Source organism: Bactrocera tryoni, chromosome 1 (genome assembly GCF_016617805.1).
Source record: "Bactrocera tryoni isolate S06 chromosome 1, CSIRO_BtryS06_freeze2, whole genome shotgun sequence".
Lineage (NCBI taxonomy): Eukaryota > Metazoa > Arthropoda > Insecta > Diptera > Tephritidae > Bactrocera > Bactrocera tryoni.
The window spans coordinates 79557154-79572788 of record NC_052499.1 but is presented as its reverse complement, the minus strand read 5'-3'; the positions used below and the strand labels follow the sequence as shown (position 1 = coordinate 79572788).

At 33.5% G+C, this 15635-nt stretch overlaps 1 protein-coding gene across 5 annotated transcripts in view; it reads left to right on the top strand.

The window, feature by feature from the left end:
* The window catches only part of LOC120770540 (forkhead box protein O), a 96061-nt gene that overhangs the window by 10748 nt on the left and 69678 nt on the right, over positions 1 to 15635 (top strand). For all 5 annotated transcript variants that reach the window (XM_040098118.1, XM_040098125.1, XM_040098108.1 and 2 more), the window contains 2 exons: positions 12390 to 12756; positions 14311 to 14525. In XM_040098118.1, coding sequence (XP_039954052.1) covers positions 12543 to 12756; positions 14311 to 14525 — 429 coding nt within the window. In that variant the 5' untranslated portion in view covers positions 12390 to 12542. The remainder of the gene's footprint in view (positions 1 to 12389; positions 12757 to 14310; positions 14526 to 15635) is intronic.

Sequence of the window (15635 nt, the reverse complement as noted above, 5' to 3'; positions counted from 1 at the left end):
TCCTCTTATGTTTTACTAGATTGCTGGGCTTCGCGGAACCTTGGGCCATCATCGGTATATGTGCTGTTGCAAAAGCCTTTTAGACCAAAATCGATCGCAAGAAATCTAGTGATTTCTTTGACCTCGCCCTCCTTCGTTGTGGGGTTTTTAACAGGCCAAAAGGGCAAATTGGTGTCTATGCTGTAAAGATGGAAATCTTACAAGATGAAACAGTTGTATGGAAGAAAATGAAGTGGAAACAACTCAACACTTCCTTCTTGACTTCCCGCCGTAGGAAGTTCAAGACTTAAACACTTGGGAACGCATCCCACCGAACAGGCGGGAGTGGATTTTAAACGCCTGTGCAAATTTGTATTGGCTACTAAGCTTTTAGCTATTTTATAAGTTCGAACACAGGAGTTCTTCTTTTCTATCGCTTAACAAAGGACTACCTATAGCAGTCCACGTACAATCTCTCTAGATCAGCCATCTAACCTAATTTAAATTCTGTAGAGCTCATATAGTTTCTGGTTCCTTTTTCTTCGGTACTCATCACTCTCGCGGACGGCTCTAAAAATATGCGGAGAACAGTTCTTCAAATACTCCAGTGCATTTCTTATGCCACATTATACTACGGGAATGATAAGTGACTTTTAGCGGATAGTTTTTATTCGTTGAGGGATTATATTGGAGTTATACAGCGCCGAGATTCCGACTTTTAAATTACGTTCATGGAAACTTTACATGGCTTCACTGCTAGTTTTGAGAGCTAAGAACCGAACTAGAAATCTCACAAACTATCTTGAAAAATTATTCCAAATATTTAGACTTTTATGCATATTACAGTATTATGTAACTATGCTAGTACCAAGAATCGGGCCGCTTTATTGCGACATCTCAAAACAGCCAGCCACGGTTGCCTCTAGCGATGTCTTAACCGGGCTACCGATTCATCTAAAAAAATTTGTCTGTTTCGACAGTGAAACACACCCACGCACATGTGTGAAGCTATAAGAGAGTCTGCATATCAAAAATAATGCTATTACGCTCAGCGCTTAATTCCGACATCGCCATATTGTATGGCCCACTAATTGGACTTGCCAACCTTGATGACCGTGCACACTTATGTGCCAATGGGCGCATAAAACTATTTTCAGTATTAATCGTATAATGTGCTTATTCATGTGTATGCACATATACATACATATGTACATATATGTATGTACATGTAAAAATTTCAAGTGAATACTTTATATAGACCCTGTAAGAAATTTAGTGTTATAATGTAGAGTTTTTCAATAGAGTTCTAAAGAAAATCAATTTTTTTTAGTTTTTTCATTTATATTTTAGTAACCTTAGTACAAAAGTTCCTTCAAGTATTTCGAATATACAACATATGTAAATACCAACTACACAAGCGAAATATATTTTAATGTGACTTGGATTTAATGAGTACAAATTTAATTATTTGAGACATTTGAAAAAACTTTTTTTGTTTTTGTTTTATTTACATATCATAACATTTATTTACATATCTTTATTTATATTTTCGACTATGAAATTCAAAGAATGAATTTCGAAAACGGAAATACGATTCATAAAATACCGTTATTTTTTAAAGTATTTCTATGTGTATGAAAATTGTCACAAATATCTACTATTTGAAGCTAACGTTATAATATCGAATTTATTAGAATACGTCATTTACTACAGGTGGCAACGCTTCTCAGAGAAATATGTGCCAAAAATGTTGGTAATTATTTTTTATTGCGTTGTTGGTAGCTGACATTTTAATATTTTATTGATTTCTATTAATTTAATTTGGTAAAATTGTAAAAGGGTGGCAACTTTTTCAAAAACAAATTTAACAGTATTCAATTTTAAACTGTTTTTACATAAATTAAGGTTTACGTTAGTCTTTTCAATTTGTTGAACTAAATTGTTTAAACAAAAGCCACAGGTGGCAACGCTTGTTATAAAAATGTGCGCTAAAAATTTCTAGTAATATTTCTTATTACGGTGCTCATATGCCAATATATGTATATATATTTTTTTGTTAATAAAGTTGTAAAAGGGTGGCAACTTTTTCAAACAATTTTTACCGTTTTTACGTATATTATAACTATATGTTGGTCTGACTAATCTGTTAAACTAAATTATTTTAACAAAAGCTTTTGAACTTTTTTTAAGCAAGGTTACCACCTGTTTGGAAATTTAAAAACAAAAGCTATGAAAGTTTGTTCTCATCTCAAACTGTGTTTTGACTTGACCTTTGACGAAAATTCCTTTTTGATTTTATATTAACACCACTATCCTTTGACATAGCGACGCTTTGTAGTGCAAGTTCGACGAATATTTTATTCCGATTTGTCTGCAGGGTGTGTTTGTTCGAAATTAGCTTTTGATCTCTAAAAATTCAGACAAGGAATTTGCTTCCATACACACATAAATATTTTAGGGCGCGTGTGTACTCTGATTATACTATTTACCCAAACAAATAAAAATAAGCAGTATAGATACATACATACATATGTATATAAGTACATATGTTTGTATGTAAGTACTTACGGCTATTGCAACGCCTTCATAATCGTGATCAGCACGCTTATCAGCTGTGAGCGGGTTACAATTCTAATTTTCGTTTTTGTTATTCATATTTTGCTATTTACGAAACAGCGCTAAGTTGAGTGACAGCATGCTAGATAAAGCCAGCGTTGTAATTATGACACACATATACTCGAATGCACACAAACATACATACATGCACATAAAACTGACAGAATCGAGTGCAATCGGGTATGACTGAGAACATTTATTACAAAGGTATATTTATTATATGTATTTAGTAGTATTTATGTATAGACTTATACACACGAATGTCAAAGGATTTGTTTTCTTATCTTATAATGTCTGTATGTGTGTATGTGTGTGTTTTAATGGGATTTTCACATTTCCTCAGCGTGTACTGACCTTCCTTGTAAGATTGTTTTAAGTATGTAACACATACATAAGTATGTGTACATGCATACATATGTATATAGTACATACATATACGAGTATGTATGACATAGATATAAGGATTTCTTGATAACGTGGTATTTGTTTGATCATTCGATAACGGTATTTTCTGTAAAGTGTGCTCATGTAAGTACATACATATGTAATTGAAGAGCACTTATCACCATAATCTATCCATCACTAATCGCTAATCTTCAAATTAGCTTTTTATTACTGATTATAAGTATGTAAATATGTTGAACTTTATTCCTTTGTCATGGTTTTTCGCATATAAAATTCCAAAAATTACACTACTTTACAGACATTTTGCAACTCTGATGTTAGACGCTTTTTCTTGCTAATTTAGAGCTGCTAAAACCGAAAATAAGAGCTCAGTAGGCCGATTATGTTGACAATAAGTTGAGCAAAGCGCGCGAAACACATTCTTTACAGAACGTGAATTTTCTTAATAAAGTTGAACGTAAGTCTTTTCATGATGTAATGCCAAACAAAACTGAGCAAAAATAACATGAACAAAGGATATTGAAAAAAGTGCCTTTACTCGGATCACCCGTTTGCTCGACTACCTTGGTTTGCCTGTCAGTTCGTGAAGTCTAAGAAAAAAATGTTGAATTGTTCGAGAGTTTCCTATCTAATTTATTTAATTTGCTTTACCGCCGGTTATGTTAAAAAATAGGAAACAGAACTGTGAAAGGCAAGTTAGTTGCATGATCAGACCAAAAATATTATTGTCGCAGAAAACTTTTTTTTTGTATATTTAAGTCTATTTTCAACACTTAAAGAAATTTTGTCAACCACAGACCGAAACATACTACAAATTTAGATTTTTTGTTACTTCATGTGATAGACAGCTATCCATATTTGTACCAAATCTCAAGTGAATTGGCTGATTCGAATGTGAGATATTGTGGCAACTGCATCGAGAAAAGTAGTTTCGAGAAAAACTCGTTTAAGGTCTTATAATATTCTCCTATTGATGCAGTCTTAGGACTGTTGCAGTTGCTACGCCACCTAAACAGCTATAACTTTAGATATAATTTGAAATTTTAAAACTCCTTTTAGGGCGATATGTATATTTGAACATCTAGACCATGGAATTATGAAAAAAATAGTACTCGTTTTTTTTTTTAATTTCTGGACTACAGGGGGGTAAACTTACATAAATGTTCCAATTACAGCGCTTGATTTAGTTATGAAACTCTTATCTGTTTTTTGTGATCTGTTGCTATTCTAGCAAAAAAAAAAAATCATTAAGCGTTGATTAAAAAATCTCAGAAACAATTGTAAAAGTTCCTTATTTATTTTTACTAAAGAGAATTTACTCGCTACATTTTATATATCATGTATAATTTACATATATTTACTTATAAGAAACTAATCATCAGTTGAGGCATTAACATAATCTCTTAGTCATGGTTTTCTATTTTCTTGAAAATGACAAAAAAAAAAATGTTCTTTTAATATTTATTTTATTAGTTTTTCATTCATACATCTCTTTTCACAATAATTTCACGTACGAATTTATGTTTGTATGCGCATTTATATGTAAACAAGAGCACATTCTCGCTCTCTTCATTTGCTTGATATTATTAACTTAACGCACAATTCTGCTTTGACACACTCATAGTTCAGCTTGTGAATGTAAAGTTTTATATACGAATATATAAAATATATTTACATATATTTATATGAAAGTATGTATTTATTTATATACTTTTTAAAGCACTCGCATGACACACACACGTTATAAAGTCCGAGTTAGTCTGACAGGCCTTTGGGTTGGGTTGGGTACAGGCTTACAAATACAATCGGGCTGTGGATTCATAATTGGACCTGGTAATATTTCTATACATGCACACATATACTTGTATGCATATATTTAACAGTATTTTCAATTATTTACATATATTTTGATTAAGCATAAATAGCAGTTGAACTTATAAAATAGCATTACAAGTCTGTATACTTACATATGTATGTTCTTATGTACTTATGGCTCCTTACACACACACAGTTTTGTTGAGTAGGCTTTCGCAGAATTGTCATGAATGATAATCCGCGTCTTTTTTGCTAATAAACTTTTCTACATAAGTGCTGCGTCACAGTGTGTCCAAAGATAGATTAGCTCACTTACACGCCTCGCTCAACATCATTATTATTATGTACGAGACATATGTATTTATACGTGGAACCTTCAATGTATAAATACATACAACATTGTGGTAAAAATAAGTCCACTTTATTGACTTTTTATTGTGTCACTTAATTTTTCAAGCTATGAATATGTAGTTAATTGTATATACAACATATAGTAGTATTTTGGGAGATGGAAAAGGAAGATATTTAAAAAATTCATAGATTCGATGTATTTAATGAGTGATTAAGATTTTTTTGTTATAATATATTAAGAGTAATGATAATTTTAAATTAAGCAATTTACATTCTGACAAAAAGTATTTTCTTGTAGCCTTCAATCTCCACCAGATGTGATACACTTATTCCAACGATTTTTCCAGTCCTCAAAACACTTGTCATAAGAACCTTTTGGGATGGCCTGCAGTTCCTTCAGCGAATTTTGTTTTATCTCTTCGATTGACTAAAAACGAGTTCCATGGAGTGGCCATTTCAGTTTGGAGAAGAAGAAAACATCACATGGAGCCAAATCTGGTGAATATGGTGGTTGATGTATTGCATTTCCGGCTTTGTGTTCGGTCTGAATCATGGCTGGATGCGATGGAGCAATATCATCGTGGAAATCTATGAATTGTTCTTCCAGAATTCCGGCCGTTTTCGACGGATGTTCTCACGCAAATTCTTCAATACGGCCAAATAGAACTCTTTATTGATCGTCTGTCCTTCCGAAACAAGTTCATAATGCACCAAACGGCGAATATCGCAAAAACAATGAGCATCGCCGTGTTTTTTTTTTGGTTTCGGTTGGATTTATTCCCGTCCGCGTCAATAATTGTTGACTCGTTTGCATGTCAAACTCATAAGACACAAAGGTCATCCAGAACGAGGCAAACCTTCAACGATCTTTGAACCGTCTTTGAAGACTTTGTACTACTCCTAAGCTTACGTTTCCGAGTGCTTTTTTGTCACAATATACATCTTGCCGCAATTGTGGTTATTTTAACTGGATGCTGACATGACAAATGACAATGAGTAAGTTTGACTGACGTCAATTATCAAAATTATCTAGAAAAAAGCGGAATGAAGATATCTCGACATATTCTTCCCAACTACCCTACTGTATGTCATAGCAACGGACGAGTAGGTTGGAAACAATATTTTGATAACTTGTTCCAAACATTACGGCCGTTTTCACAATTCCTCCTTAGCGGCCATCTGTCAGTTAATTCAGTTAAAAAATATTCTTTATCGAAAGAAGGGGTCTTGATTAAGTTAAGCAGGACATAACTGACAGATGGTTGCCAACCAGACATTGAGAAAACGGTCCGAAGTGTTTAAATGTCGGTAAGAATCGGTGTTTTAACTTGTCAAGTGCGATCTTCGTAGGCTATAGTACCGGGTTTTGTCACTTTAGTGCCGAAAGATCCTTTAATTTACATTTTTTTCCATTTAACTTATTTTATAAGACTAGGAACGTTGTAGATTCCTTTCAATTTTCCACATTAAAAGGTCGTGAAAGATTAATGGGCTTTTTGTAAAAATTATGAGGTTTTGAAAAAAATTATGAAAGATCACTGATTTCTCAACATTTGAACCTCAAGTATTTGCTGCGCTTTAATTAGAGAGAGAGTCCATGGATTTGTAGCAAAAATATTAACTACATTAGGCCTGTTGCTATGAATATGTTATTTCTGGTAAAAATGGATTTGTTGTGTTAATTTTTATTAAAGAATTATCATGTTTTCTGTATAAAAAAATATTTTTTCAACCAATTGAAATATTAAAGAATTGGAATTTTTTTAACATTCTTTTTCATACCTCTACTCTCTTTCCTTCTACTCGGAGAAGCATTAGTAATCATCATTAAGATATTTCGAAGTCTGTTTGTCTGACCAATAATGTGATTGTGACTTCATTATATTCAAACTGTTATATTATAGTTAGCATGAAGATAAGATTATTTGCAATCGATCACAATATGAAGTTTATCTTAATCTAATGATGGTAAAACAGTGTTTGATCGCTGCCATACTGTTGAAAATGTATGAGTTGACTGTTTTGAATCTGCAAAACCGATAAGTTTTCATAAGAAATGAAGTACATATGTATATATAATCGAAATAATAACGTGATCGCCTTACTCACTTGACTAGCGGAACTCACGTGCAACTCTGACGCCAGAGCCACAAAAAAAAAAAACAAAAACATGACGTGAATGCAAACAAAATATGAACAGTGTGAATGTTTCTTCTAACGAAATAAGAGTAAAAATATATAAACAATTTAAGAAATGTAACTAGATAAATGAAACTTATACATTTCAACAGGCTTAAAATTAAAAAAAAAAATTATTCTACATATAATTTATATAATTTTTTAAATTAAATTATCGTAAAATTAAATTACTTCTGGAATATGAATTTAAAAATGCATCAAAAGACTTAATGCTAATAGCACTTAATTTATTTTAATTTAATTAATTTAGATTTTCAAAATAACAATGACAAGTGCCTTTATAATAGTCTAAATTTGACAGATTTTGTCTGACAGCTGTCTGCTTGTTATTATTATATTTTGTCTTGAGAAAATGTTTGCCTTATGACAAATCACATACTTTGCTAGACTTTAGTGTTGAGATGTTTTTTTGAAGAGACCGAAACCCATATCGTCGTCTTCCTCTAGCGTGAAGTAAAGATATAGATGTTCACCTCTCTGCAATTGTACGTATGTATCTATTTTGTCTACATTTTATTATACCAATTTTTGTGACTTATACCAGTTGCTTGGTCTATTTGTTACTTTCCCTTTTTTACGCATCGGAGAACTACTATTTAATATAGAATGCGAATGGAATGGAACTTTTTTATCCGATCTGTTGACCATTAAAAAGTATCTGCCGAAAATTTAGCAAATTGTATACAAACATCGGAAGTTTCCCGGCTAATTGTCAAATAACTTCAGTCTGGTCAGAGGTCTATTGTATTTCTGCGGTTTTTTTTAACAGATTAACGAGAGAGAACCCAAGCATGTATGCATTTTAATATGTGATTATAAGATTTATAGGTTAATATGTTTTTTTGCAAATTTATTACTCCCTCTTATTTTTTACTTTCTCACTTTTCCATATTAATTATCAGAGTGCCGTCATGTCTGTGCCTTATGTCTGATAATTTCGACAATTTATTCCAGAAATTATATTTCTAAGCAAATATTTATACCTGCGGCCTGACAAAATCTTATCTTATCATTGAAGCTTTTTTCTTTTTGCACTTTGAAATGTAGAGCAGCAAAATGGAAGAAAAAGGCTGCGGAACTTAGCACTCTGTGATAAGGATTAGGAATGGAAGAAAGAAACTAGCCTTGCTATGTACATACATATGTATATTTTTTCACATGTAAAAATGTACTTACATATATGTATATAGGTATATTAACATATGTATATATATCATGGCACAGCATCTTAAGGTCGGCAGTTAAGCTTAAGATATGGAACCTGAATTTCTTTCGATAAATGAAAACATAATTTTGAAGTTCAAAGTAGGAGATCTATTAGATAGGATACTCCTACCTTAATTCGAGAATTGCTTTTAAAATACTATACATATTTATATGTTTAACCAACAATTCTCCCATCTTTTATACGAAAGTAAAAAAGGCGTTGATTTCCAATAAAATTTTAATTTGTGTAAACGGAACGAGTGTAAATTTACAGTTCATTAGCCCAGCAACAAGTGCATATTTTGCTTACAAGTGTTTCGGGTCTCGTTTACATTAAGCGATAATGCATAGCGGCGATAAGGAAGCAAGTAATATTGACCTGAAATTATCATTTTTGTTAATTGGTCGTCAATGCTATTGTACAAGCAGACAAAGAGACGACTAGCAGCGCTACATACATGCATATGTGTTCCTGGACACATATATGTAGTTTCGTTAAAGAAATCCGGGAATTTTTATGACGTAAAACAGTTGAAATATATATATGTATATATATACATACAAGAGAAAGTATAATAATTGGGGAATTTTTTTTTTCAAGTTTGTTGAACTCGTGTGCGTTGAAGGCCTTCTGGTTAAATTTACTGTTTAAGAGTAACAAAAATGAAAGAGATTATTTGAAGCATTTCCATGGAATTTTCATGTTAATAATTTTCATTTTATTTCATTTTACTTTCATTTAATCTTGGTTTGCTACTCATTATAAATCATTGGCTCATCAGTCTTGCTGTTAGATATATGTACATATGTGTCTGATATGGTCTTTCTAGCTATGTCTAAACAATACAAAATTATGCCAAAAATTATCTCTGTTCGGTTCGGATTGTAGCGAATAGAACTAACAAAAGACATAAGCTACACAGCATAATCAAAAAATGATAGAAGAGCAAACCTTTAGACCATTTTACTTTAGGATGTTTCTCTTATTGAAACCCACTGCATAACTTTGTTATAATAGGCCCAAAGTGAGATGACCGCCGTTACCGATTATCACAAGAATTCGCTTTTGATTGAATGGCTACATTAATAAACGAAATTATCGCATTTGGATCCTCAAAGTCACTGTTGAGTGTGCTCTATGGCCATGGTCCATATTTCTTTAAAAATAAAGGTGGTCATAATGTTGCAGTCATTGGGAACGCTATAGAGCCACGATTAATGACTTTTCGGACCTGAGGTGAAGTATGTTATTGTAGAGGATCTTTGGATCCAACAAGACGATGCTAATCAATTTACTGAATGAACATTTTTAGTGAGCACATTATCTTGCTATGTGGACCTGTGGCGTTGCCTCTTAGATCGTGCGATTTAACACCTTTGGACCATTTTTTGAAGGGCTATGATGATCAGCCGTTTGTCTGCGTAGATAAGTCCGAGCTAATTAAGTCTTTAGCAGAGAATATTCTTCGAATTAATACTGACAAATGGAACCAATTATTGCAAAAATGGTCGAAAACTATTCCTGGTGACTTATAGTTCAAGAAAGCGGCCAATGCCTACTTAATTGAGTCTGTAGTGAGTAAATTGTCAGCTGTCCAATACGAGCGATATTGCCTATATGCAATAGTCGGTCATTCCGAACAGTCTCCGAGAAGTACGTTTCTTCCGCGGTGCACTGTGTTGCGGCTAGTGGAAAAGTAACTTTTCTACGATTATTTTTTTCAGTGTTTTTAATGATGCAATTTTGTCACAGACATTCCAAATAAACTAAAAACACATAAAGCTTATTTTTATGTTGCCCCGTTGATTTTTAATTGATTTTAGAATTCAAATAATCAAAATTTTCACGAAAAGAGGGGATTTCAGGGCTGTATTCCAAATGATCTCATTTGATTTTGGTGACAGATATTTTGATTCGGAAAAAAAATCTGCCTTCGGACAATTATCTTCTGTAAAACAAAGGAATGTTGTTTGAGACATTTTCTTATGCACCTTTTTTAGAGGGAAAACCCGACTAAAGGTCCATTTTTCCTTTAAATTTGGGTTAGGTAATCAATATCTAAAAAGTCCCAGAGAGTCCCAGTTCCAAACCACTACAGAAATGTTACATAATTTGTTTTCAACGAACTGTGAAAAAAACAGCCGCTCATACCTGCCCTCCTGGGAGTTATAGCGATTTTTGTATATCACTCTTGGTATTTATTCCATAGAAAAAGAACGGAAATTCTCGGAATCACTTATTTTTTTTTATTCTACTTTTATTCTAGCACTCCACAAAAATGAGCATAACTCTCTTAAAACTGAAGCTATTGACTTCAAAGCGGTATCAAATTAAAGCTTTTATTGCCACCTTTCAAATAAGAAATGAAATAGATTTTGGTTTTATATAAAATTTCAGAGTTTTTCAACAAATATCGAAAAATCATGAAAATTTGACGTTTATAATTCTTGTTCGGGCCACCCTATACTTTATTTAAAAAACTAATCATAGGGTATTTATCAGAAATAAAAAAAGAATTAAAATACATTTTTTTTGTAAATTTTTCGAACAACTTTTTTTTTTTACTTTTGTTGAAAATTTGACCCAACAATTTTTTTCGGTGTAAATTTTTTTTTCACTCATTCTACTTGGGATTTCATTCTGATCAATCTGTAGAAGTTTCTCATCGATACAATTAAAATTACAGTTTAGGCAATATGATTTCCAAAAAATTCCGGTTTCGCAACACTGTGCGGTGGTCGTATAGGTTCCATTATGTATTTTTATGAATAGTAATATATAAGTCTTGCATTTAAACAGAGCCATGTGCAGTCTGGCTGCCTCTAGGACCGAAAATAGGTAGTCACATAATTTTCTAAATCTGTTCGTCTTCGCTGACCGAACTTCCTTTTTATAGGTTGATGGATGCTGCTTTCATTCCTCCCAGTTGCCCCTGCGTTTGACTTTGTTGAAAAGCCTGCGAATTGACTGCCTAGCAATGTCAGTTTACTAGACCACCATGAACAGGTTTGTTTACTGGTGGTCACCTTTAGTAGACAGGCGCAATGACAAGCGTCAATTATGAACTGGTTTGTCGCAGCCAACCTGTCATCTCCATCTCTAAAAAAACACCCTTTATTTCCTTGCAAAGGAACTACTTTATTAATCGTAATTTTTACGAATTTTGAATTTTTCTGTGACAATATTAAATTAAATGTATCTAGGTAACCTTGTGCAGTCAAATTAGTTGTTTTACCAAGGTCAGATTTTATATGTCTGATATTGCATATATAGAGTTATAGAAAGAAAATACTACCTTGTAATATTAATCATATTTACTCCTCTATACTCACTCATAGATATTCAAACTGAAATAACTGCTTATATATGCTACCTCGAGTAGCGATTAAATAGTACTACTTGTTAATATACATATAATATACTACTGAATTAGCTTAGCTATTTATGGATCACATTTGTACTGGCAGTACAAATATTTACCGATTTGAAAATATGCGTTTCATTTATCAGCAAAATCGTAAATTTTTCCATGACATTATTTTATATTTTAAATACATACTGAATGTACATATGTATATACAAGTACATATGTATGTAATAGGTACTAATGAACAAGTATTCTATTTCAACAGAATTTGTGTGTGTTTCTGTTTGACAGCAAAGTGCTACTAGACTTAGTTGGAACGTGTAATATTAATTAATACTAATTTTCATTGAATAATTTGCAAAATAATCAGCAAAACTTCAAGTATACTTATGTGTAGAGATACATTCTAATTTCTTTATAAAAACAATTTTATTACTTTTTTCATTTCAGAATATCACTCTGTTACCAGAATCCAAAAAGACGCGGTACGAGTTGATACCACTCTGCAGAAAGGACTTCGCCAAAATTGCGCAAAAAATTTCGTACCCGACCAGTTACACAAATACTGCAAACCTGCACCTCATAAACGATCCGTTTACTATAATGGAGGGCTTCGTGCATGATTGGCCCACGCCACCGCCCACAGACATCCCCCTGCACATGGATCTAGTCAGCGAATTGCAGGGCGATGGCGGTTTTGAGCCGCAGACGCGTGCCAGATCGAATACCTGGCCATGTCCGCGACCAGAGAACTTTGTGGAACCGTCCGATGATTTGGACAGTACGAAGGCGAGTAATCAACAACTGGCGAGCGCAGGTGAGTGCTAGAAAATTAGTAATTATTAGAACTGGGTAGTAAGATATTTGGGTTATATAACATATAATGAGGGTTGAGAGTACATTGTGAAAAAATTAAACGGGGTTTTCAATAAGAGCGCTACAAAGGAATTCCATTTCCTTTGCACGGCCATCTCGGGCAGTCTTGCAGAAGTCCAGACGGGGAACCCAATTTTCGACGGTTTTCAAGCATAAATCGGCCGATGCTGCTGCAATTTCATGTTCGATATTCGTACAAAGTTCTTCAATCTGCGCTGGCTTGTTGGCATAGACCATAGACTTGATGTAGCCCCACAGAAAATAGTCTAATGTCGTCAAATCGCACGCGGCCGCTTGACTGGTCCATTTCGCGAGATAACACGTTCACCAAACTTGGTTCTTAGTAAAGAAATTGTGACATTCGCTGTGTGGCTTGTGGCGGTGTCCTGTTGGAACCACATATTGTCCAAGTCCATATTATCTAATTCGGGTCAAAAATATTCGATTATCATTGAGCGGTAGCGATTCCCATTCATAGTAACATGCCGGTCTTGATCATCACGGAAAAAGTACGCCGCCAGTCTATAAATCATACCAAACAGTATTTTTTTCGAAATGCAATGGTGACTCCGGGATATGTGTGGATTGCTGCCTGACCAGTAATGTATATTTTGCTTATTGAGGAAGCCATTTAGCCAGAAAAGGTTCTCATCGCTGAAGATGATTTTTTGATGAAAATCCGGATCATTTTCAAGTTGTTGCTCAGCCCAATTCACGAACGTACAGCGATTCTGGTAGTCCAGCGGCTTCAGTTTGTGCATTAATTTGATCTTATAAGGGTATATGGCAATATATTTTTGCAAAACTAGCCACAACGACGTCACAGAGATGCCCAATGCTTGAGAACGGCGTGTGAGACACTGATTTTGGTCTTCCTCAATTAATGCGCTAGCAGCAGCAATATTTTCGACACTACGGGCACGTTTTTGTCTCACTGGCACGGGAACATTTGGTATTGTGCCTGAGGACTCAAATTTTTCCACTACACGCTCAGTCGTTGATCTGACAGGGCGATTATGACGTCCATAAATTGGAGGTAGCGCTCTTAAAGTTGAGGCCACTGACTCCGAATTTCGGTAGTAAATTTTTATAATTTCGACTCGTTGGATCGTATATTTTTCCAAGATGAAATGGCAAACCTTACCGAAGAAAAATAGCTAAAGATCGGTCTACTGCTGTAGCGTTCCTATTGAAGAACTCGTTAATATAAATTTAAAAGCAAAATATGTATATTATTTTCTCAAGCAGTAGTGTGTTGAGTATGAAAAAACAGTAATTTAAAAAAATAGTGTTAGATGGCAACAACATATTTACATAGAGAGTAATTCACATACATATACTTATATTTATAAAATGCGAATAACACACAGATAACGCTCATACACATACTTGCACACTTATATAACTGTATTTACTCGTAAACATATTTGTTATCAAATATTTTCCATTTGCAACAATTGTAATTAAAAACTGGCTCACATTGCTTGCTTTGCAGATTCGCAACAGACTATACAGAATATAAATACAGCGAAAAAGAACTCGTCACGTCGTAATGCGTGGGGCAATTTGTCGTACGCGGATTTGATAACGCACGCCATCGGCTCGGCGACCGACAAGCGGCTAACGTTGAGCCAAATCTACGAGTGGATGGTGCAGAATGTGCCGTATTTCAAGGATAAAGGCGACTCGAATAGCAGTGCCGGCTGGAAGGTGAGTACAAAGCCACGTTTACATACTTACATATACATCTATTATAAATATGCTTTGTTGTTGCACACGAGTGTTTTGCTTAAAGGCACATCAATTAATAAAAAATACTCGCTGTGTGCGTAAGTAAGGTCTCATAAAGCCCGCGCGAATCTCAAAAACAATAATAACAGTGCAATGAAAAACAGCATCAAAATATAAACAAAGGCAAATGGCGCAAATAAGTGAGAAGAAGTGGGTAAACGTTGTTTGTTTGTAAACAACTATTATGAGTATGTTTGCAACAAATTGGCGGGAAAAATATTATGCGCATAATTTGTTGCAAAACAGGAAAATTAATTTAGCGTCCAACGCGTATGTATGTATGTTTATATGGCGCTGTGTGTGATTTAATTGTGTGCTCGATTTGCTGTGGTGTTATTAACACTTTTTTATGAGAAGAGAACATATTCGTGGGAACCTAAGTTATGATGCGATGATTTTATTATTGAGTTCGGAAATTATTTTTTTCATATTGAAACCGATTTGCATACCGAAAATGTTTTTCAAAAATATTTAAATAAAGTCTTAAACACAAAAATGATTTCGATTCCGATATTAAGCCGTTCCCACGACAGTCGTATCTACGTAATTGGATTTTTTATTCGGTGAAGCACTGTCGAGTCGGCGGAATTAAGATTGAAACTAATTTTAGAATATATCTAAGCCATGAAATTGAAATTGAAATAATATTTTGCAACTCCGCCCTGTCAAAGTACATCAGAAATTCGTAAGCATTTTGTTGATTAGGTTTTTTAAGAATGTTTGACATTTTTTAAATTTTTTTAAATCTTTTGGTGGGTTTTTGAGTTTTAAGTTGGTTTTTAAGATTTTGTTCTCATTTTATTATTCCCTATATTTTTGTATTGGATCCTTTGTATGACGCTAAAGTTTGTAAAGCCTTTAATTTGTTGGAAAAAAGTATATTGAACATATTAAATACAATATGTAGTGTGTTAAAAAATTTTTTGCCATAAACAAAAACAAAAACAAGAATACATAAGCTTCGGATGCATTAAAGCTATTATATCTCTAATTGGTGCATTTTTATAGCATAAAATTGTATAAAAAGAT